The 27,969-nt window shown below is 42.9% G+C and overlaps 1 protein-coding gene across 1 annotated transcript; it reads right to left on the bottom strand.

The window, feature by feature from the left end:
- Positions 1–101: 101 nt before the first annotated feature.
- Positions 102–27,969, bottom strand: LOC117545351 (chromodomain-helicase-DNA-binding protein 4-like). Its single transcript, XM_034215087.1, is given in 46 exon segments — positions 102–523; positions 3,193–3,386; positions 3,899–4,094; positions 4,209–4,341; positions 4,469–4,577; positions 4,663–4,875; positions 5,027–5,104; positions 5,506–5,776; positions 5,867–5,991; positions 6,099–6,252; positions 6,708–6,852; positions 7,284–7,417; positions 7,547–7,582; positions 7,584–7,639; positions 7,787–7,876; positions 8,697–8,886; positions 9,545–9,720; positions 9,823–9,970; positions 10,112–10,204; positions 10,440–10,564; positions 10,896–11,013; positions 11,205–11,336; positions 11,510–11,651; positions 11,767–11,940; positions 12,566–12,687; positions 13,055–13,192; positions 13,290–13,490; positions 14,139–14,330; positions 14,632–14,731; positions 14,824–14,955; positions 15,424–15,638; positions 15,939–16,142; positions 16,274–16,504; positions 16,897–17,066; positions 19,064–19,202; positions 19,311–19,441; positions 19,580–19,667; positions 19,669–19,849; positions 19,998–20,055; positions 20,058–20,115; positions 22,158–22,291; positions 22,294–22,337; positions 22,339–22,412; positions 23,637–23,746; positions 27,036–27,197; positions 27,693–27,969. Coding segments are annotated over 45 exon segments (6,132 nt in total). The 5' UTR covers positions 27,097–27,197; positions 27,693–27,969; the 3' UTR covers positions 102–406.

Raw genomic sequence — 27,969 nt, 5'->3', positions numbered from 1 at the left:
ACATCTAAACACATGAATTAAATGATAGCATTAGGTCATTTTACTCTGATGTGAACACAGAAGGCCACCGTAACCCCCTCCCCCAACTGACCACAAACAAAATCTTTATAACATTTTTTTATTTAGGTCCCAAAAAACCATCATAATAACATTATATCAATAATATTAATACAGAAATTGAAAAAAGGAGAAAAAAAAAAAAAAATAGCTTTTCTGTCCAGTCTCAACGTTGGGGAAGGGATTCGATCCTCCAGAAAAACTCTGTTTAAAGTCTGTTTAGGGGGGGGACGTGAACTGGGCGTGGCTTCAAGCTTGAGCGCGTTGTCCGTCAGTCTGCTGTGCACCAATCAGGAATGTCGAGGTGAGGCAGGGGGTTGGTTTTCGAGGTAAAGCGCCGATTTTCAGTCTACTGCTGCTGCTGCTGCTGATGCTGCTGCTGCGGCTGCGGCTGCGGCTGCTGCGGCGGCTGCTGCGGCTGCTGCGACGACATCTGCTGCGGCTGCTGCTGCGGCTGCTGCGACATCTGGAGGAGGAAAACAGGAAGAAGAATGTCACTATTATTAATCATTGGATATTAAAGAAAGGGAATAGTTCTACATTTTGAGAAACGCGGTCATGATCGTTGCGGTAGGTATAAATATGAGGGCTGTCAAGTTAACGCAATTTTTTTTAACGGCACTAATTATTTCAACGTGCGATTAGCGCATGTGTATTTGTCCTCGGCCCGCCCCGTAGTTTCAGAGCCCAAAGGCTTGACGTTGTTGTTGTTGTTAGTTGGATGGTGGGAGATTCTAGTGAGACATATGGATACAAAAAAGGTGTTTTAAACAGCAAGCCAAGCACACAGCTGATGCTGACAGCCCCGCTCCTGCCGCTCGCTTGCGTCAGACCACGCTTGAAAGTTTGCCGGGGAGACGCCTGGACACTTCTACGAGCAGCAAGCATTCAACAGCGATAGCTAAATGGGCGGCTACAGCTTGCACTACAGCTTAACATCGTGGAGGACGAGGGACTATGTGAGATCATTCGGATCGCATCCAACGTGTCGACTGCACATCACAGCGCATTATTTTGACCCTAGGTGGGAACTTCAGTCTCATGCTTTGACTGTTATGAAGACAGAGGAGCGGCATTTCACCGACAACTGTAAACAGGCTCGTCTGTTTGAGCAACTGGCTCAGTGCAGAGAAGTAGACAGGGTTGGGAGAGAGTGAAGAGAGAGTGAAGAGAGAGTGAAGAGAGAGAGAGAGTTTCCAGGTTGTTGTGTTGAGAATATTCAGGAGAATATTTGTCATTGATCAAATGATAATAAACAAACATTTGCATAAAGCATATTTGTCCACTCATATGTTGATAAGAGTGTTAAAAACTTGAAAAATATTCCTCTAAGGTACATTTAGAACAGATAACAAATGTGCGATTAATCGCGATTAAATATTTTAATCGACTGACAGCCCTAATAAAAATACAACACAATAAAATACATGCATATAAAATGTACGTTCAAACAACAGCTCACCTATGTGTGTGCTAACTTTCATTTACCATTTACACAATAAACCTATATGTAATAATTAGGGCCGGGACTTTAACGCGTTAATTAAGATTAATTAATTACAAAAAAATTAACGCATTTTAATCGCACTAATTTTTGCACCGCGGAACGTTTCTCACTGGATGAGTTTCAGGCGTACCGATTATACTGGAGCACCAACTAACGTTCATGACTTCAGACAACAACAAACCACAGTGAACAACAGTGGGAAATGTTGTTTTAAAAAACGGACGGATGGAAGCGTCGATAAGAGCACGGTTGTGTGCAAATTATGCAAAAAGGAATTCGCATATCACCGCAGCACATCAAGCCTCAAGTATCACCTCAATGCAAAACATATAGCAGCTAGCGTGGAAGCTAGCGTGGACGTTAGCCTCTTTTATCGCGTTCACACCAAAAAGAGCCGGTACTAAAATTAGTTCATGAGAACCTTTTTACCCCCACGAAAAGTCCCTGCTAGAGAGCAGAGAGCTGCTAAGAGAGCAGGGACTTTCGTACGGCTCTCTTGTGAGAAAAGAGCTATATTTCTGATTGGCTGGGCGGATTGCAAACCACGCCCCGTAAAACTCCCAAAAAGTTTGGTGAAGCCGCCATTTTATTATCCTCGCATTAGCATTATTAGCATTAGCCCAGCGCAGAAACGCAGAGAGACTAACTTATGGCAACACAAAATAAAACATGGGAGCGGTGGAGATGAGGAGGTGTCGGCGTTCTGGCGATTTACTCGGAAGGCTTCAGTAGAAGCTGCTGGAGCTCCCAGCAGCTTCTACTGGAGCCAGTCCCCAACTCCGGGGACTTCCGGCCGGGGACTTTGGGCGGCAGTATACGCCGTGAAGTGGTTTGCGGCCTGCCAGTAAACCCAAAGCAGAAGAAGAAGAAGTGACGTCAGCGGCTTCATTTGTTCTCATGAACTAAGTTCTCATGAACCTTTGTGGGAAAAGTACTGCGGTGTGAATGCGCCTAATGGTATACTAAAATCCATGTGAAAAAAATTGCTTCTCACTGTTCTCAGGTCAAATATTTATATGCGATTAAAAATGCGATTAATTTCGATTAATTAATTACAAAGCCTCTAATTAATTAGATTAATTGTTTTAATCGAGTCCCGGCCCTAGTAATAATCCATGGAGTTCATTCCTCTGCTTTTCATGCTCAGAGATGCTTCGCTCCTCTCCCATCGCACAATGTTCTTACCCAACATTTGGCAGGATAGTGAAAAAGTGTTTCTTCAAGCAAAGACAATTCTAAATAATCTATTGTAGCTCTTTTTCTGAGGTAGCACTGTTGAGTGCGTTGCTTTTTATTGGCTTAAAAGCTAAAAAATATGGAAAAAGTTCCAATATAATTTAACAACAAATAATTGTCTGTAGACTAACGAAAAATACTAAAGCACAAATTCTTACATTTATAAATTTGGCATAGTTACAATAATACATGTAAACATCCTCTCAAACGCCATGTTCTAAATCGTCTCTAATCATGTAAGTAAGAAGAACCAAAAGAAAGCAGAATGTGTTTTCAGCTGGTAAAGCTCAACATGTCAGGATGTAACCCTCATGTTGGTTTCCACGGTAGCTGATGAACGTTTTACTGCAGAGTGATCATCAGTCCAGCTGAGATAAAGACCGGCTCTGTACCTGTTGAGTCTGTGACTGTGTCTGTGACTGTGACTGTGTCTGTGTCTCTGATCCTCGACTCGCCAGCCGGCTCAGGATATTCCTCTCTGACATCTGGAGTCGCACGGCAACCGGCGGTATCCGGGCGATGGTTGCCGGGAGGCGGGTGACATCCGCCTTCATGTCGCTTAGCAGCTCCTCCAACTGCTTCAGCACTGAGAGAGGGGGGAGATAAGAAATTATAGACACTCACCCACTGTACGGTTTGTTTGATCAATCAGATTTATGATTGCTTATTTATGACTGTTTATTTTATGCAACATTTTTAATTATAAAATAGTTTAATTTCCTTCCATTGCAATAGATTCTATCTCTAACATTTCCTGTGGCCCTCTAATTGTCTACATGCTTTTTCACCACCTTATCGTCAAACTAACTTTTGTAATTTTAGTTATTTTCAATATAGAAGAGAAATGTGTCTTTAAAAAAAAGAACATTGAAAACGTGTACAAAAGGAGCAGCAGCCTAATTAACCACAAGTCAGAAGTAAGAGCAATTCACTCGTTTGAGCATTATAATGTTCAAATAAAACCAAAGAAAAGTAAAAAAAGCTCTTAAAACCTGAGGAATAGGATGTGACTTTTTGTAGAAATAAACCTGAGACTTTATCAAACTGGCCAACAAATGAGTTCCACTTGATCTGCTTTTGCATGACTTCCTGTGTCACCTTTGTGCAGGACGGCGTTGGCCGGCTTGTTCCCGGACATGGACTCCTTGCTGAGATGCTGGTGGGACTCGGCCAGACACTCCACCTCACTGAAGCGGGTGTTGAGGGCCATGGAGGGGTGGGAGGGGTCCTCGGACATGTTGAGGTAGGCGGCGCGACGCAGCTGCTCCTCGATCACCAGCGCCTGCTCCAACAGCTGGAGGGAGAGAGCAGAGAGGGTTTTAGAGTTCTCCGATAATGAAAAAGGTCCTTTTAGATTCACTCTTCCCTTATCAGTGTTTTCCTTCAATTCATAAAAACGAGAACCTACCTTGAACCTCCTGGCGAGGAACTTGTTCTTTATTTCCAGGAAGTTTCCTCGGTTCATCTCTCCCTTGAAAGGTTCGTTGAGGATGGCGAACTTCACGTCGTTCTGGATGTCCTGCCAGCGGGCATAACCATGTCTTGGGGGGGGGGGCGCGGTCAAGGGCAACAACCACATGTTTTCATCTCAAAACAACAATTCTCAATTTACAACACCCGCCTTTCATAGTCACATCTCAGAGCCAATCACAGGTAGGAAAAGGATACTGTATGATGCCAGCCAGCAGCCAGTAGTCATGACGACGGTGCCAGATCTCATTGGTTTTCTTGGTAACGGTGGCCGCGCGCTCCTCGTTCTGCCACAGAGAGTGGAGCTCTGCGAGAGGACAAAGGGCGATTAGGAAATGTGAACTTTGATTGAGTTTCAGTGTGTGTGATTGTCTACGTGTGTTTATGTGTACCCGTGAATCCTCCGTCAGCGATGTTGAACATGAATCTGGTCTTGGCCTTCTTCTTCTCCTCGCTGGCGGCGGCGGCCAGCACAGCGGCGGCGGCGGTGGCAGCAGAGATGGCGGGTGTGACGGCAGTGGAGGCGCTCTCCTTGCTGCCGTCTCCGTTCTGCAGCTTGGTCGCCTCCTCCGGCTTCTGAGGCTCCTTCTCCTCCTTCAGGTCCACTGCAGGAGAGGGAACACGGTTAATGAGGGGGGGTGAAGCAGGGCGGGGGTAGAGCAGATAGCTGAGGCCTACTAACAACAATATACCTGAGATCTGATAAGGTATTTTCATTTGACTTTCTGTTTTGTGAGAACAAAAGGGATTCATTACCTTTCTTATCATCTGCAGGAGCGGTGTCCATCGTCTCTTCTTTCTTCTCTTCGTCTTTCTTGTCTTCTGCTGCTGCTGCTGCAAAAAAAGACGAAAACATGATAAAAAATGAGAAATTAAAGACTTTAAGGCCATAACAACAGTACCAACATTTAAAATCAATACAAAGTAAAATATTTAAATGAATATGTAGAAGTTATTATTTAGTTAAACGATGTAGGAAATTCATACTTTTCAATTATTGCTACAATTTCTTTGACCTGGTTGTGTTTTCTTTTTCTATTTTACTTCAGGTCTTCACATATATTCTTTCATTCATTATTCATCCTTTGTTTGACACATCTGTGTTTGTGTCTAAATAAGCAAGTTACGTTTTTATTCTGCAACGACAGCATGTCTGCGCTGGACACCTTTAGAAAGATGATGAACGTGGGATGAGAAATACTTAAAGAACGTTAGAGTGGGAGGAAGTGTTTTACCTTTGACCTCGGTGTCCTCAGGTTTGACCTCTGACCCCTCCGCCTTGGCCTCGGCAGGCGACTTGGTTTCCTCTCCTTCGTCTGGACTCTTCTCCTCGCTCTCTCCCTCCTTCTCGCCTTCCTTCTCCTTTTCTCCCTCCTTCTCCTTAACGCTCTCCGTTTCTCCGTTGCTCGGTTTGTCCGTCTCCATCGGCTCCTCCCCGTTCTTCTTAGCCTCCGGCTCGGCTGATGGAGTTTTCTCGTCGTCGTCGTCGTCCGGGATGGAGATCACCTGGAGGGAGCACGGAGGGGATTTGGTGAAACATCTCGGAAAACTAAATGCGGTTGAATGTCACGTCACTCAAATGAATCTCGTCTTTACCTCGTTGCTGCTCTTTGCCGACTCTTTGCCGTTCTTCTCCACCTCGCCCTCTTTCTTAACCTCCTTCTCCGTGTCCTTGTCTGCATCCTTCACTGCCTCCTCGTTCTTTGAAGAGGATTCGTCAACTACACACAGACAGACAGACAGTTATTCATTATGTTGATTTGAATCCAACATCCCCCAGGTAAGTTAGTAGAGTGTGTGTTGTACAGTGAGTGGAAGTGTGTGTTACCTGGAGCAGGTGTGTTGGGCTGCGTGTCGGCGGGGGTGCCGGTGGACGGGGTTTTCCCCGGGGAGTCGGGCAGAGCTGCGGCCTTCTTGCTTTCCTCCAGCTCGGCCATCCAGGGCATCGACCACTGACCGTTTACATGCTCGAACTCCTGGACCTGGAACCATGAAGCACACGGACGTCAGGAGAGCTCAAAGGACTCATGACCAACAGACGTCTATTAGGGCAGCAGCATCTCTTTGTGCCATTTCACAAAACTGCTTTATTAATGGCTCTAATCGTTTTTGATCAATCAAAACACAAAATGATCTTTAATTTTCCATTTCTTGTTTTTATTCGTGTTCCTACAATTTCCTTAATGGGTAATAAAGAAGGGCAATCACAGGACAAAAGAAACAAACCCAACCTACTCACATTACAAAGATATAGGGCAAATGTATTGAGCTGAAACAATTATCAATGTTGCCTAGTCGCAAACATTTTGATAAACGTTTTACTCGGATGAACAAAGATGATTTTCGGTGCTTTGTTTAGTCGGTTACCGTTTCTTTCTCATTTGCTTTAATAACAAATAAATAAAAGTAAAACTACTATAAAGGCTGCGGTCGTTACCTTCTTGCGAATGAGTGACATAACCCCGATGCGGGTGAGGACGTGTTGCCGTGACAACCCTTCTCTGGGGACACCGTCTGCGAAGGTCTCAGCTCCGTCGGCTCCGGGCTCACACAGGTGACGCATAAACAGAGAGACGTACGCCCTGAGAGGAAGACGGAGGAGAAAAGATTAATGACGAATACACAAAGACAACAAATGAAAAGAAGACAAATATATTGGGGAATTTAAAATATGCAGAGGATAAAAAGGCTGTTGCTTGTAATATCAGTGGTGTAAAAGACAATTATAAAGCAGGTCATATCTGCAGGCTACAAATATTTCATAAGATATATGATTTTACACATAAAGTTAGGTCTCAACAACAAAAGTTCAACAAATAAAAGTAAATCCAGTTAAATTTGTTATCGTGAAATAAGTATGGAAGTTTGAAACGTGTATTGAATTATGATTCATTTTTCCAAATAAATACTAACTTGCATATTGTAACATTTTAATTGTATGTCTTTAAAGTCTTAAATACCTAATATTTAGAGTTGGGGGTTCATATTTTAAAGAAATGTTTTGGTTTCTTACTTGAACTCTTTCTCAGATTTCCCTCGCAGGTCTCGGACCAGCCACTGGGTGGTGAATGCGTCTTGGGGAGGCATCCCATAACGCATCACTGCGTTCAGGAAGGCCTTCCTCTGCCGAGAGTTGAAACCCAACACCTGGGAAACAGCAGGAAGGGAAAGGCTTTATTTAGAGACACAGAATGATGCAACACTTTCTGAACTGTGGCTGTCTGATGCAGTTGTTGTGTAAGAGAAGAAAAACATATAATCCCGGGGGATGCTCACCTCGATGTTGCCTCCCACCCTGGCCAGCAGGGGGGGGCAGCGGCTTGTCTCTGTCATTCCTCAGGCCCTTCCTGTTCGGCCTGCGAGAGTTGGCTGCAGAGGAAACAGATGTGATTAACAGAGAGATAATGACAGGTACTCTGCCTTTTTATATACATTTCTTTATACATCAATATGTGATACACCTTGTGGAGAAAACTTAACATTTAGACGGCATATTGTTCTGTTAACAGTTTGTACCTTCTGTTCGCTCATCAAAGTCTTCGTCTCCCTCCTCAGATGCCACAGAGTAATCTGATTGGCCGTCAGACTGGTCATCCTGCCAATCAGCTGCAAGAGAAAAACAACAAGACAGTCAAATAAGACTTCAATGAAACCATTTTGTAAAAGCTCTTAAAAAGGATCTGGAAACATGCACGACTTAAACCCTTAGGTAGGCAGGGTGGCGAATTGCATTCATTATCATCATCTTGTTACTGGGTCAAATAATCACACCCAAGACTGAATATGGTTAATAAAAGGGGGAACGAGATAAAACTACTGTTGATTTTTGTTTTTTTTTATAACCCTGTCTTTCCTGCTGTTACACAAACAGCTGCTGTGTGTCTTGAATGGCCATATTCCTCACTGATTGTGTGTGTGGGCGGGAGCGGCATTTTACTCCTAAACAAGCTAAGATCATGGCAGTTCTGTGCAGTGCATTATGGGTAATGTATTCTCTTGATTCAAGAGGCGACACCCACCCAGCTACATCTGGGACATACAGTAAAGCATTCTCAAGTTATGCAAATACAGGCAGGTACTGTACTTCAAGCCTTTTGAGTACAACATGTGTTTGTATGACAGATTATAGAAGATGTCAGGTGCATAAAGTGCCTGGCTAAATTGTTCATGTTTTGATAAGGGTGAAATATATTATAATAGAATGTGTCCTATCTTGAGTATTGTTTTAGCAACAGTATACATGTATTTGTGCAACCCAGTAGTTAAAAAGAGGGTTTAGAGGAAAAGCCTGATGGGTGAATAATATCTGGAAGGGCGGATGTTATTTGCACTTGTACATTTGTAAGTCACACGTTAAAACAAAGTTGGCAGAATGAACTTAAACCAACTTGAATGCTAGTAGTAAAGAAAGAGCTCCCATATTTACCTCTGCTCTTACCCCGGTCTTCCTGGGAACCGTCGTTGTAATTGACCTGTTTGCGGATACGTTTGCCTTTGCCCAGGTTGCGGGCCAGGTCCTCCTGCTGCTGCTCGTAGTGGTGACGCAGCAGCTTCTCCCAGTAGTCCGGATCCACGCTCTCCTCCTGCTTAATGACCTCTCGCTGCACCTCCTCCTCCTGAGCAAAAGGAGAAAAAGATGGAAAAGGTTGGGAAGGGTGAAGACGAAAGTAACAGCTGAGATAAAGCTATGTTTCCCAAGTCCCTGTTGGAATCTGTGATGTCAATCTTTCTGTATATCAGTATATAGGAGGCTAATTTCAGAATCAAAAGGTGGTTTGTACTGCTAGCTGAAGACGAAAGGTAACATTATTTGTGTTAAAACTGCACAAATAAAAACATTTTTACTGAACAGTTTTTAGTATTTCTCAAACGACAGTGACCTCATAAGTAACAGCTTCAAGTTATACAATACATTACAATCTTCCCAGTTACATCAATAAAATGAATATGTATGGACTAGCTGCCATTGTTTTATCTTGCCAACTTCAAAATGATGCCCAAAAGGACGGTAAAACTGGAATTGTGTGAGACTTTTTAAACAAATAACAGAATACTGCTAAGCCAAACTTTGATTTGGTGCAGCAATACTTTCTTTGGTAAAGATACCTTCTTGGCATCGTTTCAGAATTAACTTTGATAAGAATCTCATTTGTTATATGAATTGTTACTATATACATTTCCACCTCCAAGCCTGATCCCTATACTAAGCAACGTCAGACTTCTGCTGTAGTAAATCAGGACTCCTGAGTACATCTTCACTGCGCAGGCACTCACCTCCTCCTCCTCGTCTTTGACCACATACTGAGCCACCTTGAAGGAGCTCAGGTACTCGTTCATGCTGGCCAGCTCCGTGTCGTCGGTGGCGTCCTGGTTCCTGTCCAGCAGACGGTCGATGGCCCTGTCGTCGTAGTGGATGACGCTGCCGTCGTCCTCCTTGTACTTGTGATCTCCTGCACAAAAAAACACAGTTACAAAAAACACCTCACTTTCAAACCCCTTCATGCACCAACACATATGACCTCTCCGCATATCTGCATTGTTTCAAGCCTCACCTAAAGTGCCATACAACTCGTCCTTGAAGAGCATTTCTGTTCCAAACTTGAGGATGTCGTCCAGTTCCTGCTTGGACATGGAGCCCGTCTTGGATCCGAGACCGGGTCGGACCACTAGGTGAGTCAGCATCATCTTTTTCTTGGCAACCTGTACAGAGGATGGTGAGAGGAAAATTAAGCCAGCTCTAGGCAACTATTCAGCAACACTTGCCACTCAGTGGTTGACATTTAAAAAAAGAAAAGAAAAAGAACATTGTCAGGTTTCTGTGTGTCGCTCCGTCCTGCTCACCTGAGTAATCCTCTCCTCCACCGAGGCCCTGGTGACGAAGCGGTAGATCATCACCTTCCTGTTCTGACCGATACGATGAGCTCTGCTGAAGGCCTGGACAGAGGAAGAGTTTTCATTAACACTTAAAATAAGATCTTCACAAAATGAGCTTGATTAACAAGTGTGCCCGCAACTTTAGAGTAAATAGGAAAAATAGTTATTACTGTCAAACGATACAAACAGTACCAATAGGACAGATACAAGTCAAATGTTCACTAAACATGTCTTCCCTACGCTTCACCTTATTATCAATAAAAACGAGTAGGAATAGATGAAGGAGCCGCTGTACCTGGATGTCGTTGTGGGGGTTCCAGTCGGAGTCGTAGATGACGACGGTGTCGGCCGTGGCCAGGTTGATACCCAGACCCCCGGCCCTTGTTGACAACAGGAAAGCAAACTGCGGAGCGCCAGGAGCTGAAGGAAAACAATTAAATAATAAGTTGACAAATATTCTATAAGACTGTTTAAACTAGCACGTCCCATTTAAGTGATTGGGAACTTTGATAACAATAGATCAAGTAAAGCGTAAATTAAAAGGGGCTCTATTATGCTTTTTGGGGTTTTCCCTTCCCTGTAGTGTGTCATAGGTTTCTGGGCATCTAAATGGTCTGCAAAGGCAAAATCCCAAAGTTCCCTCCAGAGGGAGTTTCTCTCCACACACTCCCCCTCCCCCCCCCCCCCCCTAAAGGATTCTTTTACAAAATAAAACAACCAAAGTTGGAGTTCTTCTTGTCCCCGTTCTCACCGTTGAAGCGATCAATAGCTTCCTGTCTCATCCCGCCAGTGATCCCTCCATCAATCCTCTCGTACTTGTAGCTCTCGTTCTCTAGGAAATCTTCGAGCAAGTCCAACATCTTAGTCATCTGCAGCAAAACAAAGAGGAGACAGTTTGTTGAGAACAGCTGGTGAGATCTCTGGCTTTTAAAGGTTTGGTTGCATTTCCTATTGGGAGTTAGAAGCATGTACTTGTTGGTGGTGCAGGCAGAGTCTGCAACACAAGTGTTTCCACTAATTGACCATCTTTGTTTTCCGAGTCAGTCCTTAGAAGTGTTACCTGAGAAAAGATGAGCACTCTGTGTCCTCCATCATACAGCTTCCTCATCATCTTCTGCAGCAACGTCAGTTTCCCAGCAGCCTTTGTGAGAGCGTTGCCATCGTACATCCCGTTGGGAATCTTTGCAGCTTCCTGTTGGAGTGAGCAATCAAACATTAAGTAAGCAATTGTTAACTTTTCTAAAAGAAAGGTTTTCCTAAAACAACAATCCATCACAATTTCATCTCAATGCAGAATTGTAACACATTCACTGAATCTAAAGTGTCATGATTTGGCACGTAATAGGAACATTATTAGGCTCTTACAATAGCAGCAGCGGGGAAGAGGTAGGGGTGGTTGCAGCATTTCTTGAGGTCCATGACGACGTTGAGCAGAGAAACCTGGTTTCCTCCTCCTTTGCAGTTCAGAGCCTCAAAGTTTTTCGTCAGGATAAATTTGTAGTATTTTCTGTAGATAAACACAGACAATGTATACTCTCCTTTGAAATATATACTCCCTTATTTGTACAACTCTGGATCATTTAGAAAGAACATCTACATTTTGAAAATGAAAGGCGACTCACTTCTGCAGAGGGCTGAGCTCCACTCGGACGATGAGCTCCGTCTTGGAGGGCATGTGTTTGAAGACGTCGGCCTTCAGCCTCCTGAGCATGTGAGGACCCAGCATGTCGTGCAGCTTCTTGATCTGGTCTTCCTTTGCGATGTCAGCAAACTCCTCCAGGAAGATCTCCAGTTTACTGCAAACAGACCGGTGATATAACAACATGATAATGCAACATAATCTGCACTCTTTATTTTACTCTATTTCATTTTGCACTATTTTTTATTTAATGTTTTTTAATAGTCCTATATACATACACGTTGCATTGTTTGAGGAGCTTGGGACCTAAGATGCTCATTGCCATGACTACACTGTAGCTACTGTGCATATGGCAACACAGCCTTTGAATCTTGAATATAAGACGGATGACAGCAAATGCACCTCAGCTGTGAAGTTGCTGTGCCTCATTTGCCTCTGTTCATTTATTTAACTTTGATTTAAACGTTTTCCAAAAAACCTCAAATGTGCTTGAGGTACAGCTGACAACATAACAATCTGAAAGGTCAGGAGAAGGTAAATATGACAAAAATATTTCTGACACGCAGTTAGATAGATAATTCTAACAATTAAGATCCTATGCACCTCTGAAGCACACCTGGAAAGTCAGTTTCATGTGGGAAAACGTTACAAAGCTGTCTAAATCAAAGTTAAACCTTGACCAACTTCACCACTGAGACTTATGTTGTAGTTTTACACCTTAAGGAAAAACCATAAAGAAATACTATAAAGAAATATATTATTAAACCGGGTCTAGGACCTACCTGAATCTCAACGGTGTGAGGAAGTTGAGCAGGTGGAAAAGCTCCTCCAGGTTGTTCTGCAGAGGCGTTCCAGTCAGCAGCAGCTTGTGCTGCAGAGGGTAGTTGTTCAACACCCGGAAAAACTACACCAGGAGAAATAAAAGAACAACCGTTATCAGCTTCAGTTCAACAATAGTAGCAGCCGTCTGCATAGGCCTCGAGATTTGATCACTGTTTTAATCCAGCGATTCACAAGAAAGAAATTGCACAACTTTCACATTTCTGGCAGGTTATAGGTTCAGCTTTTACTTGATTATAATTAAAGGATCTTTGTTTATGCAGAACAATGTAAATGACTGTAAAAAGAAACTATGTTTAAAGTAAAGGTACAAATGCAACCATTCATAACTTTGTATCTTGCGGGGCCTGAACTCTCTATTCTGTCATTTAGGGAGTGCTTTGTAAAAAAAGTGTCCTAACATTCTACTAAGTGATCTGGTGTGTCCGTACCTTGGACTGGTTGTTTTTCAGTCTGTGGGCCTCGTCCACCACCAGGCAGGCCCAGTCGATGGAGCCCAGGATGGCCATGTCGATGGTGATCAGCTCGTAGGAGGTCAGGAGGATGTGGAACTTGACCGACGAGTCTTTCTTTAGGAGGTAATTAACACAAAAGCATGTTAAAGCAAATATTTATGTGAATCAAATGAATTTCTTTTAAAAGAGTTCCTATATCCGAGTCTCTTACCCTCATCCTGGAGGCTTTCTTTCCTCCTCGGATGGCGTTGTCCTCGAAGGAGAACTCGTTCTCTCTGATGACGGCTCGGCTGTCTTTGTCACCGACGTACGTCACCACGTACATGTCGGGGGCCCACATTTCAAACTCTCTCTCCCAGTTGATGATGGTGGATAGTGGGGCGCCGACCAGGAACGGCCCCTTAGAGTGGCCCTGCAGGAGAAGAGAGGAGGTCAAGTCAACTCCATCATTTCAAAATGATAGAGACTAACTCTGTGTTTCAAACTAAAAACTTTAATTAAGAGAGCAGAATGTTATGAATGAAATCAAATTAAAAAAAGTACGCTTTGCTAAAAATCACAAAAACAGGTTTATAGAACCAAACGGACAGATTACATCATACAAATATCTGTGGTTTCAAATGAAATCATCAAATTAAGTTTGAAACCGCCCAAAATGTCTTGCTGCTCGGACAGGAAGTGTCTTCTGGCCTCCACCCTTTAGATGGCAGCAGCCGCAAACATGATCAGTGTCAGTGACTGTTTTCCGTTTGAGATCGAACTTAATGTCGTCAGATTTCACCTGACTTAGACAAAATGGCTGGATGGCTCCTGGCCAATAGGAAGACAGCTACCTATTGACAGCTCTACACAGGGAGGCTCAGACAAGACTCGGAAGCCAAAAATGCAATAAAAAGCCAAAATGTATTATTTTAAACTAAATATGAAACGGATATCATGAAGACAATGAAGAGCACAACCGTTAGAGTCAAAGCTACATTTAAAGTAGCCCATGTTTCCAACAAAGCGGTTGATAAGAATTATCTCCAAAGCATTTCACCAGTATCTCACTGCCACCCACCTCTTTGTATAGCGAGGAGAGGAAGACAGCGGTCTGCACCGTCTTTCCCAACCCCATCTCATCGGCCAGGATGGTGTCGGTGCCCTGAGCCCAGGAGAAGCGCAGCCAGTTGAGACCCTCCAGCTGGTAGGGGTGCAGCGTCCCCCCCGTGACGTCCAGGTAATCAGGCTGTCGGTCAAACTTAATGGTCGGCTGGGAACAGAGAGAAGAGATGGGACGGATTAGCAACCAAAGATCAGCCACAAGGAAGCAGAGCTTTAAAAAACAACTTTTCTATAAGCTACTTTGATTTACATTAAACTTGATCATTAAAAATGGTAATATTGATTTTATGGAATAACAATTAGGCACGGTTTTAGAACATTTTGTATTTTGACTGAAATGTATTTGTCAAATGAGACTAATTTAACTACAAACAGAGTTCATATTTATAATTGTTTTCTAGCAGCTACTGTATGCGAGTCCTAATAAAAAGGCAGTTCAAATGACATACATCCACAACAGGGTTCTCTGGAGGTTTGTCGGGCCGCTTCACTCTTCCTTTCACCTTGATCTTCTTCCCGGGTTTCCCCTCATCTCCCATCATCATCTCTCTGAAACAAACATTAGTTGGTAAAGTGTGGGTTTGGTGTAATCATGTTTAGCGCTTCAGTTTGAAAGGGGATGATCTGCGTCTGTATCTCACCTGTGGTTCCAGTACCGCACCTTGAAGATGTCAAACTCCGGGACGTCCATGTCGTCGGCCTCCCAGGTGGCCTGGTCGTACGCCAGCTCTCTCCACTTGATCAGGTAGTGGACGTTATTCTTCCTATCCAAACTGGGAAAAACAAAAACAAAACATTCCGATTAAAGTTTTTGTTCCAGGTTTGGCTGATGATTCACGACGGCAATATCTAAAATACACATTGAAAGTCGGGATATAATAACTCATAAAGCAATGGCTTGTTGAGTGGAACAAAATGTTGAAAGCTGTGGTAGAAAGTTGTTTATGTCACTGATCAAAGATGGGTATCACGGAAAACTGGTCACTTGTGGTAAAGCCTGTTGTAATTGTAGCTCAAATGAATGAAATGAAAGAGGCACAGAGAAATGTGATTAAGTCTTGCATTCTCCTAACAAGAACATGTGTATATGCAAAAAAAAAAAGTTACTGTGACGATTAATTATAGATAACAACTCCTATCTTTTTGGCTGATAGAAATGCTAAAGCTGTTTGATTCTTACTGTATTATTAGTCAACTCTAAATAGAACAAAAACTCTCCTTGTCTGTAACGATGTGTTTACCTGTGGTTGATGATGCGGTGGATCATCAGCCACTCCATCTTGATTCCAAAGCGGAGGTATTTCTCCTCCAGCTCTGCGTACATGGGGTTCTTGCTCTTCCTCTTAACACTTGTTTCGGCGGCTTCCTCGCCTTCCCCAAAGTCGATGGGCGGCGGATCATCCATGTCATTCTTCCGCTGGTAGTTTCTGAACATCACCTGACAGTAAATCTCAAGCTAGAGGGGAAATAAAGGGAAACAGGTAAGTGAAGAATATCATGCATACGAAACATGGATAATACCGGGGTATCCACACTTTATAAACAGCTTGTTCAAGGACTTTTCAAGGGTTTTCCAGGCCCATTTCCTTTTCATTTAATGATCCAACACAACATTGTTTGAGACACAGATAGAGGGTACTTTTAAACACTGAGAAATCTATAATGAGAACCAGCAGACCTTACAGAAACTCAAGTTCAAGACCTATCGATATTACTATTTCCCTCTGTTTAAGGTGTGTTTGTGTATTCCACACACCTGGAGCTCTGTGACCCAGGAGCAGTGCCAGTACGACAAGTTGGACCACTTGGCGAAGAACTCCCTATCAGGCCGCCCTGCCAGTGGCGAGGGATCGGGGGCATCTGGCGCGAGGTCATGGGGTCGAGGGACTGGTGTTGGAGGAGGAGGTTCGCCCCACCGCCATGTCAGGATCTTCTGAACCTTCCCCTTGATGGCCGGACACTGGAAGGGCAAAAAGAGAAACAAATATTATAGTGTCATCTCTTTTCGATCTCAGTTGAACCATAGCCCCTGTAGATCAAACACGATATCAATCATCCCTTTTGACTCCTGATTGGCTGATGGCGACTCACCGTGCATCGGGGGCAGATCCACTCTCCGTTGGGGATCTCCGGGAGTGGCGGGTTGAGGCAGTGGATGTGGTATGACGAGGGGCACGAGTCGCAGCAGAGCAGCTCTCCACCGTCTTTACACACCCTGCAGAACTCCATGTGGTGGTCGTCCTCCTCCATCTCGGGCTCGGCGATGTCCTCCTCGACTTCGGAAACCTCTTCTCTGGCCTCCCACTGGATGCCCTCCTTCTCCTGGAATGAAAGGGAAATGCAGGTGTATAAATAAATTGAGTTCAACTAAAAAAAAAAAAAAGGTGTTACAGGATTGGTCATTTCAACGCTTCTCTATGTGTGCCTATGTAAGCAGTGGTGCAATGCATTCTGGTCGCAATGCAGAGCTTTTCAATTGGCCACTCTTCATTTGCAATTAGATGAAGTTTAGGCTGCTTTTTGTAGATCACGGTTTTCCAGGTTAACTCTCTATTTTTGTCTCAAAGAGGAAAAACTTTTCTAAATGAGGCGCCATAATAATCCGGCTTGAAATCTGGGTGCAGACAGCCAACATTTTGAGGTGTTCCGAAGAGATTTTGATTAAAAGCATCAGTAATGTGGTTAAAACCTAAGAGTCCAAGTATGTTGCTTACACAGTGTGGGCAGCTCCAGGTGCCCTCGGGGGCTTTCTCCATGTCGGGGTCCAGGCAGACCATGTGGTACGCTCGGGGGCAGGTGTCACACAGGATGATCTCTCCGCCCTGCTGGCAAACCTCACAGTAGTCTTGGTGATCCGTCTCATAGCCGTCCCCTTCCTCTGCTTCTGAAACCAACAGAGAAAACGTTTTAAACCAAAACACCTCTAATCATTTGGCCTCGAGGCACAGAATGTGATATCTGCTCTGATCCAGGATCTGTTGTGTGTCGTTGATGTTGTTTGTGAGAGGGAACCCACACGGTGATTCATTTGTTCCCTTTCAAGACACATTTGACTGAAATTCAAGGGTTTTACGATGAAATCTATCTGGGCGGATAGAACTCAATAAATATAACTTTATCAGAAGCGATGGGCAATTTTAAAAAGATTCATTTGCCAAACACTTGTCAAAGAAAAAAGTCCTCCGATACTCAACAAAACACCACAGCTACCGTTAAAAGGGTTTTCACACAGCGGCATCTCGTGGGGAATTGATGACCTCTTTAGTTTCAATATGAATTCCTGTGACGTTGTCTTAGCTGCTATAGAGGATGCGTCAGTAAGCAGCAACCCAGAACAAGATGTCGTCCTTCTAAATATACTTATCACTCAGCTGACTCATTCACAGTGACTAATGTGTGTGTATGTGTGTGTCTGTTAGTGTTAATTTCATCAGCTATTTTTTTATTTAGTTTTAGTCTTAGTCCTGTGTTAAATTTCCTTTTTAGTTTTAGTCATATTTAGTCACCTTCATCCTGTTTTTATTTAGTCAAGTTTTAGTCGACTAAAAGTCTGAGCATTTTAGTCTTATTTTAGTCAAAGAAAACTAATTATTTTAGTCTACTTTTTGTCAATGAAAACTGTTGAGTCTTTTTAGTCATCAGATTATATAGAACATTTCAGTCAAACTAGTCTAGCCAAAACCAATATTTGTCATTTTAGTCAAATGTATTCACAATAAGATTATATCTTGTCCTTATTTGATGAAAAACAGTTTGAATGATTAAGAAGCTTTGCAGAGAGTATCTGCTCAGGTTTGTGGTGTTTTTACCAGCTGTGTTATGGCCACATTGCTTCCCTTCTGATAAAACAATGCATTTGCTTTTTTTCTCCGCCTCATTGTAGCGAAAATGGGCCCCAAATATCACATCGTTTCTTTCTCCCAAGCAGTGGTGGCTTTAGACTTTTTCGTTGTCAGTCATTTGATGGACAGGATCGTAACATTTCCGTCATAATCCATTATTATCCGTCGAGTGCACAATTTATCACTCACTCGCGCTGATGGGGGGTATTCGGTTAACGCGAGTGCGACCACTGCTCCCAAGCCCTGTTGTTTCCATTTTATTTTCTGTTGAATAAGGTTAGTTAGACCATGAGTTAGACCCGAGTCTTCCTGACAGTTCACAATGTGCCGCTGCCCGGTGTAATTCAAATCTACCGCCGCGCACACCGCAGACACACATATAGCTGCTGCCCTGCCGCTGCACCGGAAATGGAACTGCTGGGAGAAAAACTGACTATCAGAGATGTAACGTTATCTTTGATAATATTTCGTCTCCTCATTTTTCGTCAACGAAAGTAAAGAGAGATTTTGGCATAGTTTTTTATTTAGTAACTACATTTTCGTCTCGTCACTTTTCGTCAACGATATTGCATGATGATTTCGTTAGTTATTGTTTACTGCCGTCTCGTCATCGTCTCGTTTTCGTCATGGAAAAAAAGGTCGTTAACGAACATATTTCGTCATGGTTTTAGTCAACGAAATTAACACTAGTGTGTGTGTGTGTGTGTGTGTGTGTGTGTGTGTGGGACACTTCCTCCAGTTGTTGTGCGTCCCACAGGCCTTTAATGGTGTAACTTGAACGCAGTCATTACTATCCACCACTACGTGTTCACCTGCAATCTGTAGGCTCTTTCTGCAGCTGCAACAGGTAGAGCTCTGACGCTGGCTCACGAGGTAACGCATGAAACCGTCAGGGTAACGAGTTCAACTCCCACAGGTTATACAAAACTGCATATTCAATGAAACGGTACCAGAGGATGATCCAGAAAAAAAACAATAAAGAAGACTACATTTCAAATCAGCGTCCACATCCTCCTAGTCTCACACGCAGAGCATGTACCTTTCTTTTTCTTGGGTTTGCTCTTGGAAGGCTTCTTTTTGCTGCGGCTGCTGCGGCTGTTGGATCCCTCCGAGACAGAGACACTGTTCGTGCTGCCGTCTTCGAAATCGCTGTCTACTTCAGGCTCATCCTCCTCGCTCTGAAACGTGGGAGAAAAAACCTCTCGTTTAGAATACAGTCACTGCATTAATCACAAAACAGTTTTGTTAGGAAGCAAAAGACAAAGCAAAGTGGAGGTGGAACGTACCGATGAGCGTTTCCGCTTGCTGTTGAAGCCTCCAAGTTTGATTTTGAGAGGAGCCACTTTCTTGGTCTTGGCACTATTTTTCTTGTCTGCTGCTTTAGGTGTTGGTTTTGACTTTTTGCGGCAGTTAGGGCCTGCCGACACGAAACAGAAAGGCAGAGGTCAGTCACACACAGAGTCGAGGATAACGTAAAGGTCCGACTGAAATCCACCAACTGTTCCGAAAATACAGCTCTGTTATATCATTTGACCCCTCCTCGTCCCCACTGTACCTTTGCCTTCCTTTGTCTTGGCCTTGCGTAGAGGCGGGTGGGGGGGGGCTGCTGAGGCTCTACTGGAGGGGGGTGGTGCTACAACGACCGGGGCGGGCCTCCGCCACCATGGTCTCGACCGCAGCCGGCACGTTGGCGGTGGCCAGGGCTGCGTTGGCAGCGGCGGCTCCTCTCAGGGGGTTGTTGGTGCTGAACTCACGCCACTTGGCCCCAAGAACCATCATCATCTTAGACACGGCGATCTTAGGGTTTTTGGCTGCGATGAGGGGCCTGGAGGCGAGGGAAACACACATTTAAAATGTAAACAAACATGAATCGACATGAGTACTTGGCCAACTTAGCACCACAATAATCCCAAAACTGGTTGAAGAGCAGAAATAAATAAGAAGACTGGAATAAAGTGTATTCGAGTATCTACCTGACGAATTGGCTGAAGGCCTTGTAGTTGGTCAGAGAGCGGTAATCTTCCTCAGTGAGATGTGGTCGATGTCCTCCATGCCCCAGTCATCAAGGAGCTGGGATGACGTCTTTGGCTCCTACAGGAAACGCACACCAACAATTAGCTACGTTTGTATGACGTTGTACAATTTAAGATTGTACTACTAGGACTAAAGGCTTTTAAATTGACATTGTACGTTTCAAACCAGCAGGTAACATAATGATCATATGCAGGTAAATCACTGAAAACAATTGAACTGAATCAACAAAAAACAACATAAGAGGTAGAAGTGTAAAGAACAGAAAGAAATCCACAATTAGAGACTCTAATAATAGCCTTAGTCTGTGCAACGCTGGTTTCTCACTACCACTTTAAATCAGTAAGTGAGGCGTAATCGATACTAATCTAATCAATTGATTCGATGACCAGTGTGGAGAAGAACCTGGTCTAGCAGACGAGCCATAACATGTGGGACACTGTAGTTTTCAATATGTGCATGAGAGAATACATGGTGCCAGGTGTGTTTCTGACCAGTATTATTCAAACATCTCATGTCAGAAGCTCTTGCTGGATGAGCACAGCGGTGACTGATCCTGCTCTGACTCTCTGAATGACCAGCTGCAGCTTTTCAGCGTAGATCTCGAGCATAACAGCTTCCATGTATAGGTTTTAAAAAGCAGTGCTGCGTACCGTCCTTATGCATCAGAAATAAAAACGATCAGAGCTGTAATAATGATGGCTCCATCAGACACTACTGGACCACATTTGCATGGATTGAAGTGGCTACTGAATAGGGTTTAGAATCAGATACGAGCTAACCAACAAATGCAACAAAAAATCTAATGTAATAAGTCCATTTGACTCATCTGACCCACTTCTTTTTAAAGATAATGACATCAAACTGCTTGGTGATATAGTTTCTAATCTAGTGACAAGGTCAGGATTAAATCTTTTCTGTTTTGCAGTCCAACATTTTCATCATATTCACTTTTTCTGTCACAAAAGACACAAGTACATGGCTAAATATTTGGGTTATCTAGAAGAGTTGTTTCATTTCCTAGTACTTTTAAGTATTGTGGGCAATTCAACCGATTTCTTGCAGATAACTGCGCCTCTTCAAATCATTCGCATTTACGCTGCCTTCCAGAACTGGCTGCAGAATAGATTGAGGGCGGCTTTAACAATGAATCAAAATGTGTTTATCTAACCAAAAAAAGGGTCAAGAGCGCAGTGCATTGTGGTGCTAGGCGAGGTTGCCTTGGTAACAGCATATATGCCTTAAACCGCCCACCCCAGACGCACACACCCCACACCACCCCTTGCATAAGTGTCATTAACTACAAGGCCTCCTATTGGCCGCCGGGCTCCGAGTCCACCAGACACAGCTCTTTGTGTAACCGTCTCTCGTATCGTATCTGCGTTTGTCAAACCGCAACACCACAGGTACGCAGTCAATAGGCGATCATCATGGAGCCAACAAAGGGCTGTTACAGAAGTAATCTTACTAATAAAGACATTTGGTTGTTAGAAATTGGAGTAAAACTGAATTAAACTTATTAAATTATTAAACTGAAAAAGGGTCCATGTAGCACAGTTTCCTGTCGTTTCTATATGTACATTGTTTGGTTGTCACACAGCACACAATAGAACTACCACGCCAGCGGTTTTGCATGTTTTAGCCAATTGACATCAAGTCGCATATCATTTACATCGCTGCAAATCATTTCGTAAATATCACTGATGTTTTAAGACATTTTACATGCACTTTTTTTCAGGTCAAGGAGAATTTGGGTGTGACTTATATTTTTGATATAATACTACATCAGTATGCAGGGGGTCGTCACCTTTACCCCACTTATGGTTAGCCCAAAATGTGTTCCACCATACTTATTATACTGTACATATCCCTCTTTTGCTCAGCCACGTGACATGATGAGGTTTGGTCAACAATTGTAGACATAGCAGGCATTACTGGCAATTTAATCAGTCAGTGAAGACTGTTTGTGGTTATGGCGTAAACGTGGTTTCAGGGGCTTTTTAAATCCTTCACTAAGATGTACGCCATCATCAGTGCAGATGTGTGTGTTAGAGACTTCACTTGAACACTACTAATCCCCCTCAAAGCCCACTTTTCCTCACCGAGCTGTCGTCATCATCATCATCGTCGTCGTCATCTTCTTCTTCCTCGGGCTCCGGGTCTTTCTTCTTGGAGCTGCTCCTCTCTGCCCCCGAACTGCTCCTCTTCTTTTCTTTGCCGCTGCTAGCTCTCTTTTCTTTTTGCGTCCTGGAGTGTAGTCACTACCTTCGCTGTCAGAGCGCAGGGATGGCGCTGCCTTCCTCAGCCTCCTCCACTGGGCCCACGTCCATGGGCTCCGGGGAGCTGATCGGGACCTCCTGGAAAAATGAGAGCAAAGACACAAGTTAGCAAAGACAGAACACAAGGTTTAAGAACAATGGGAACGGGACAAAATATAGGTTATATTACGTTGAAAGTCTAACGGCCCGTCCACACAGCGGCGTGCGTTGAAGCTTCCAACGCTTCTGTCCATTCACTTTGAATGGGGTGACGTCACTTTTAGCTGCATTTTGGGAAGCGACGTGGAGCGTTGCTGGCGTCAAAAGTTGAGCAATGTTCAACTTTTGAAGCCTCGACGGAGGCGTCAGCCAATGAAATCCCGTTTATGCAAATCTGCCAGTACAAGCGCTAGCCAATCAAACCGCGTGTATGCTGGGAGAGACTACGCAGGTCATTTCCTCATATTCCAAAAAATGGAGGGAAAATTCATTATAGCGGTAGTGAATCATCCGGTGCTGTATGATCAGTCTCTGTTCATCTACCGGGATACAAACCGGAGGAGCGAGGCATGGAGGGAGGAGGCAGAGACAGAGGGTGAAACTGGTAGGTTTTCGCCTGTTTGGGGATTTTATATCCAGTTTACTTCGTTTTAACATTGCTATTGCTTTGTATGTCGGGGGCGGGAGATTCATGTGATTGGTTGTTGGTCGCGTTGCTCGCAAAAAATCCCCATGCTTCAGATACGCCCACCTCCAAGCGTCAACGCACGCCGCTGTGTGGACGGGCCGTAAATGTAGAGAAAAGCAAGTCTTTCGGTTTGTTCATTACATACAAATATTTTACAACTCCTATTCTTTTTAGTTTATTTATTTTCTCAATTCATACAAGTAAAAAAAACAAAACATGTTATGGAGTTGTGCTATAGATAACGTTTTTAAAAAGTAGGACAACTATTATTTTTATAGTTCATTTTTGAAGAATGGAAGGGGGAAATGCAAATAAAGAGTGGACTAGAAAGTTTTGAGATGTCCAATAAAATAAAATGTGCCAATCGAGAGCTTTAGCAGCATCAAGTATTTTACAATCATAACTACTTTTAGCAAATTTGAATGTGTTGTTTTGCCTATATCAAAGTCCGCAGACATTTCTGCTTTCAATTGTGTGTGAAGCTTAAATTCAGGTGTTATGGTAGGAGTTGTTTATTCTTAGTTTATGTTGAAGACATCACCTTGGATATAGGATTAAAAAGTTGTAATATTCTTTCTAATATTTCATACTTGAAGCTACAGTAATTTACCCCACACAGTAATGTCCACGCTTACCTCTCGGCGTGAGCGCCTCTTGCTGCCCTTGCTCTCTTTGCTCTTCTTTGCCTTCTTCTTCTTCTTCACCTTCGGAGTCTCATTCTCCGAGATCTCCTCCTCCTCATCGTCTGCAAATCACACAAGACATTTGATGGTCTTAGATAAACAGCAGAGTTGTGTTGTACTGTATTTGGGCCGTGTGATAAAATGACAGAAAATAGAGCTGCATATCCGGCCGTTAAAAAAGAAGAGTCAGTTTGTCAAGTTATCAGCAGGTAAACAACTTCCTGTCATTGAGCAGCTTTTTCAGTGGTATTCATATTTTAAAAAAATGTAAGTATACTTTACTTTTAAATGTGTGTCTTTTCTGTTTAGCTTAAATTCTCAGGCTGAGAACAATTGAATTGCTGTTTATTAATAACAAGTAATATCTTTGTTGCGATATTCAATATCATGACATGCCGCTTTAGTAGTATTGTTTCCATCATAACTCAAACCTGAGGATTTCCCACCTAATATTCACTGTCATCATGGATATGAAACAGATTGATTAATGGTGCCTATTCATGTTTGAATTATCACTACTAACAGGATGCCACATTTTCACTTTTGCAGTGGCCAACTAGCTGGTTTTCAACACAAGTCAGGGAACAAAGTCTGGTTTTAAACCATCATTTAGCCCCATTTCCACCCCTACCAGACTGCAACCACATTCACTTGGTGTCAAATAACACTAAGTGCTCCATGATTACATGGCTAGAATGAAAACTGGCATGAGATCCAGGGACCAAGACTAGTAGAGGAAAGCTAGTGGTTTGGGTTAGTACTCCATTTTATAAGTTGCCCTAAGGGAGGAGATTCAAATCAGTTTTGCTCTAGTGGTTAAAACTGTAATTTACAACTGATGAGTCATAATTTACCACACCCTCCTGCAGGGCCTTATGACAGTGGGATACAAGTCCAGTGTTCAGCAAGGCTGCAGTGGCTCCAAAAAGAAGTGCACTAAGGCCCCATTAATGTAATCAACTACAGTAAAAACTAAATGGCAAGCAGCCATTAAGATGCACCTGGTGAGGAGGACGCTTAAATGTGATGAGCATTTCGGGTCGTATAAAGGAGAACAAGCTGTATGTGAGCATGTGGGTGAACAACTGAAAATCCCAGCAGAGAAAACATGTTTATTTCCTACTTGATATTATGAGAAGTCAGTGTTTGTATGAAAACCAGTGCCCAGTTTTTGTAAAAAATTCTTAAGGGCCCTTTCACACCTACATTGTTTGTTTGATCAGGTTTCAGTTTGATCCGGACCAACATTCGAGATTCAAAGCCAGATACAGACGTTATTGCTGGCTGTCATCATGTTTAAGAGTATAGAAGCCCCTTTGTGGAGCAGCTCAGTGTGTAAAGATTGTGTAGAAGAGCATTTCATCTCCTAAACAAAGAAGGTAAAGTAACCGTGTTTGTACGTGTACATACGAGAGGATGGGAAAGCCCATCTACAAACCACTCAATTGCAAGTTTAGGGACATTCAGCTCACATAGGTGGTGATGACAGGAAATAGATACGTCACGTAGAGCACTTTAGTTTTCTTGCATAATTGCAATGTGAAACCAAAACTAAATAGATAAAAAGTGTAAACGCCCCATCACTAAAATGATCTTAATCAACAGACTTACAGTGGGTTTGGGTTTAAGAACCGGAAATAAGATACGATATACTTTATTGTCCCCGTATGGAAATTTGTTCTGGACTCCGTCCTGCAGTTCCGCATACATGTACATATACAAACATAGTGGACTGGACATTAAGAGACATACACATATCATCAGTCAGAAAAGAGGCCCTGAGCTATAGACTAAAGACGTGGACTCGAAACGTACACAAAAAACATATTTATAGCTTAAAAAAGGACTTATTATTATTATTATTATTAGACTTATTATTTTCTATTTTCTCATGATAACTTGTTTCTGTAATTCAAATTATCAGGATATTACGTTTTGACCCTTTTCCCCCCATTAAATATCAATACAATAATTAAAAATTGGACTGTGATGGACATTATTTATCTGTCAATATAGATACCACATTATTAATTATAAATCAAAGATAGTGACAGCTTTGCCTGTGACTAGGATTTGTTTCAAGCCAAACTTCTGCCTAAGACAATAAGCATTTTAGTGGTTGAATGTAACTAAGTACATTTACTCAACTCTGATATTAGACAACAAAGAAGTACTTGTAGTTTACCTTTATAATATAATTCTGCATTTCAGAAGGAAAATATTGCTTCTTTTCTTTCTTTTTTTAATAAATTTGACAAAGGCGGTTCCTTTGCAGAGCTCAAATATATAGTGTAAATACAAACACAAATCTTTATCTTCTAACATGTTGGGACTATGATGGAAATGAAGGCTTACAGTTTAGCATGCTATTATTTGGATGTTTGTTTCAGTATATTGTATCTTGTATGATACTTGTATGCTGTGCTGTGTACGGAGTGTGTTGTTTTAATTGCCAGTGCCATACACATTTCCATTTTATGAACAATAAAGTATTCTGAATCTGATAATGAATACATGAACCCATCAATCAAATTGACTGTTCAGAGGAACAATAACCTGCCTTGATATCCAAAAATGTAGACGATTTAGCACATCCTTGTTGAGGCTCCTGTCTCTTTTTGCACACCGTTTTGTTTATGCAGCATCGCTTGACATATTTAATGAAGGTTTGTTGTCTGTGACAAGCGTTTAAAATGTTCGAGTAGATTGTAGCTATTAAAGCTAACGTGCGGGACTACTTGTTCTCAACGCTTCCACCGTGTACGCCGCGCGTGCTCGTCGGTATTATACAAACTGTAAACAATGCGATCTTACACCACATCAGTTTACTAGCTTTTTAGAATATATAACAGCCAGAAACGATTAATAGTATGTTTTACTATAATGTATTATTTGTACTTTTTCCACACACACTCAAAACAGAGTGTGCCGGCCATGAGGAGGGGAACGCAGCAGAACGTCATCCGCAGCTTCAGCGCTAACTGGCTGCTGCCTCCATCTTGTCATCGACACGTAAATAACACCGGTAGCAGGCTAACGCTAGGCCCCGGGAACATGCCGGTGAGTCGGTGTGACTTGACGATAATGCAGCTTTCAGACACATTGCATATGGATGGTATTGGGGTAACAGCTATTTTTGTTGAGGTTTTAAAGCTAAACAGCTGAATAGCCGCGGGAAAAGTGTGTTTGCTGAGGTTGCCGCTAACATTAGCCACCCGGTAGTTAGCAGCATTGACTAGCAGAGCTAACGATACATGATTGATATGAATGCAAGGAACCCACATCTGCTCGTGCTAACATACAACCAATGTGAACATTAGCAATTTAAGCTAACAAATGAGCTTGTCTTACCGTGCATTAACCGGTCCTCGGGGGCTCCATAATCATCTCTGTCATCCTCGCTTCCAGACATAGCGGACAGCAGAAAACTTTATATTTAGTTAGCCAAGAGTTTAGCTAACTAAATAAAGTTTTTTATTGGTAGGATAATCCAGAGTTCTGACCCAGTTTTGACTATGTCCCAGGTCGTGTTGTATTAGTGAGTTGAGGGCAGTCAGCCAGGATTCGACAAGGGAAATAAAAACAAAAAGAGAAAACGGAAGTGAATAATTGGTACCAAAAAAGCATTCAATACACCGCACCGGATAAAAGCAACACAGACGCTCACTGCATGGACTTTTCCAGACAATACATGCAAGTTTATCAAGCTACCAAGTGGGACAGCTCACAAAGATGATCACCCTCACTCACTCCATCTCTGCTGACATACCATCTTGCCACACTCGTTAGTTTCCGTGCCATTAGCATGCATGCTAGCCGAGCTTGACCGGCGGCCAGCTTCAGATTTGAGACAAACTAAAAGAAACCCAAGCACTCACTCTTTTACATCTAATTTTAGATGTATATCGGTTTAGCAACTACAGGAGAACGCGGTTATCCCACACACACCATCCTACCCTTTCTCAAGTAACATTTTCAAACAATAAAACCAAAAACTGAGATACTCACAACTTGATTCACACAGCTTCCAAAAACAGTAACTCCAGGCTCACTTTGTCTATCAATCAATACTTGGAAGCTTTTTATGTTAAGGTAACGGTAAGGTTATACATACAATTTAAATATATTTCCGTGTTTTTTGTAGGCAGCGTGTGCGCACGACGCCGTCTCCTCTTTCTCTCCCTCGCACACTACACACACCCCGCGCGCGCGCACACACACACAAAGAGATCAGGGGGCAGGCATCCCATAATATTCCCCCCCCTTCCGCACACACATACACGCA

The sequence above is a fragment of the Gymnodraco acuticeps genome, unplaced genomic scaffold (assembly GCF_902827175.1).
Source record: "Gymnodraco acuticeps unplaced genomic scaffold, fGymAcu1.1, whole genome shotgun sequence".
Taxonomy (NCBI): Eukaryota; Metazoa; Chordata; class Actinopteri; order Perciformes; family Bathydraconidae; genus Gymnodraco; species Gymnodraco acuticeps.
This window is presented reverse-complemented; position numbering and strand designations above follow the sequence as displayed.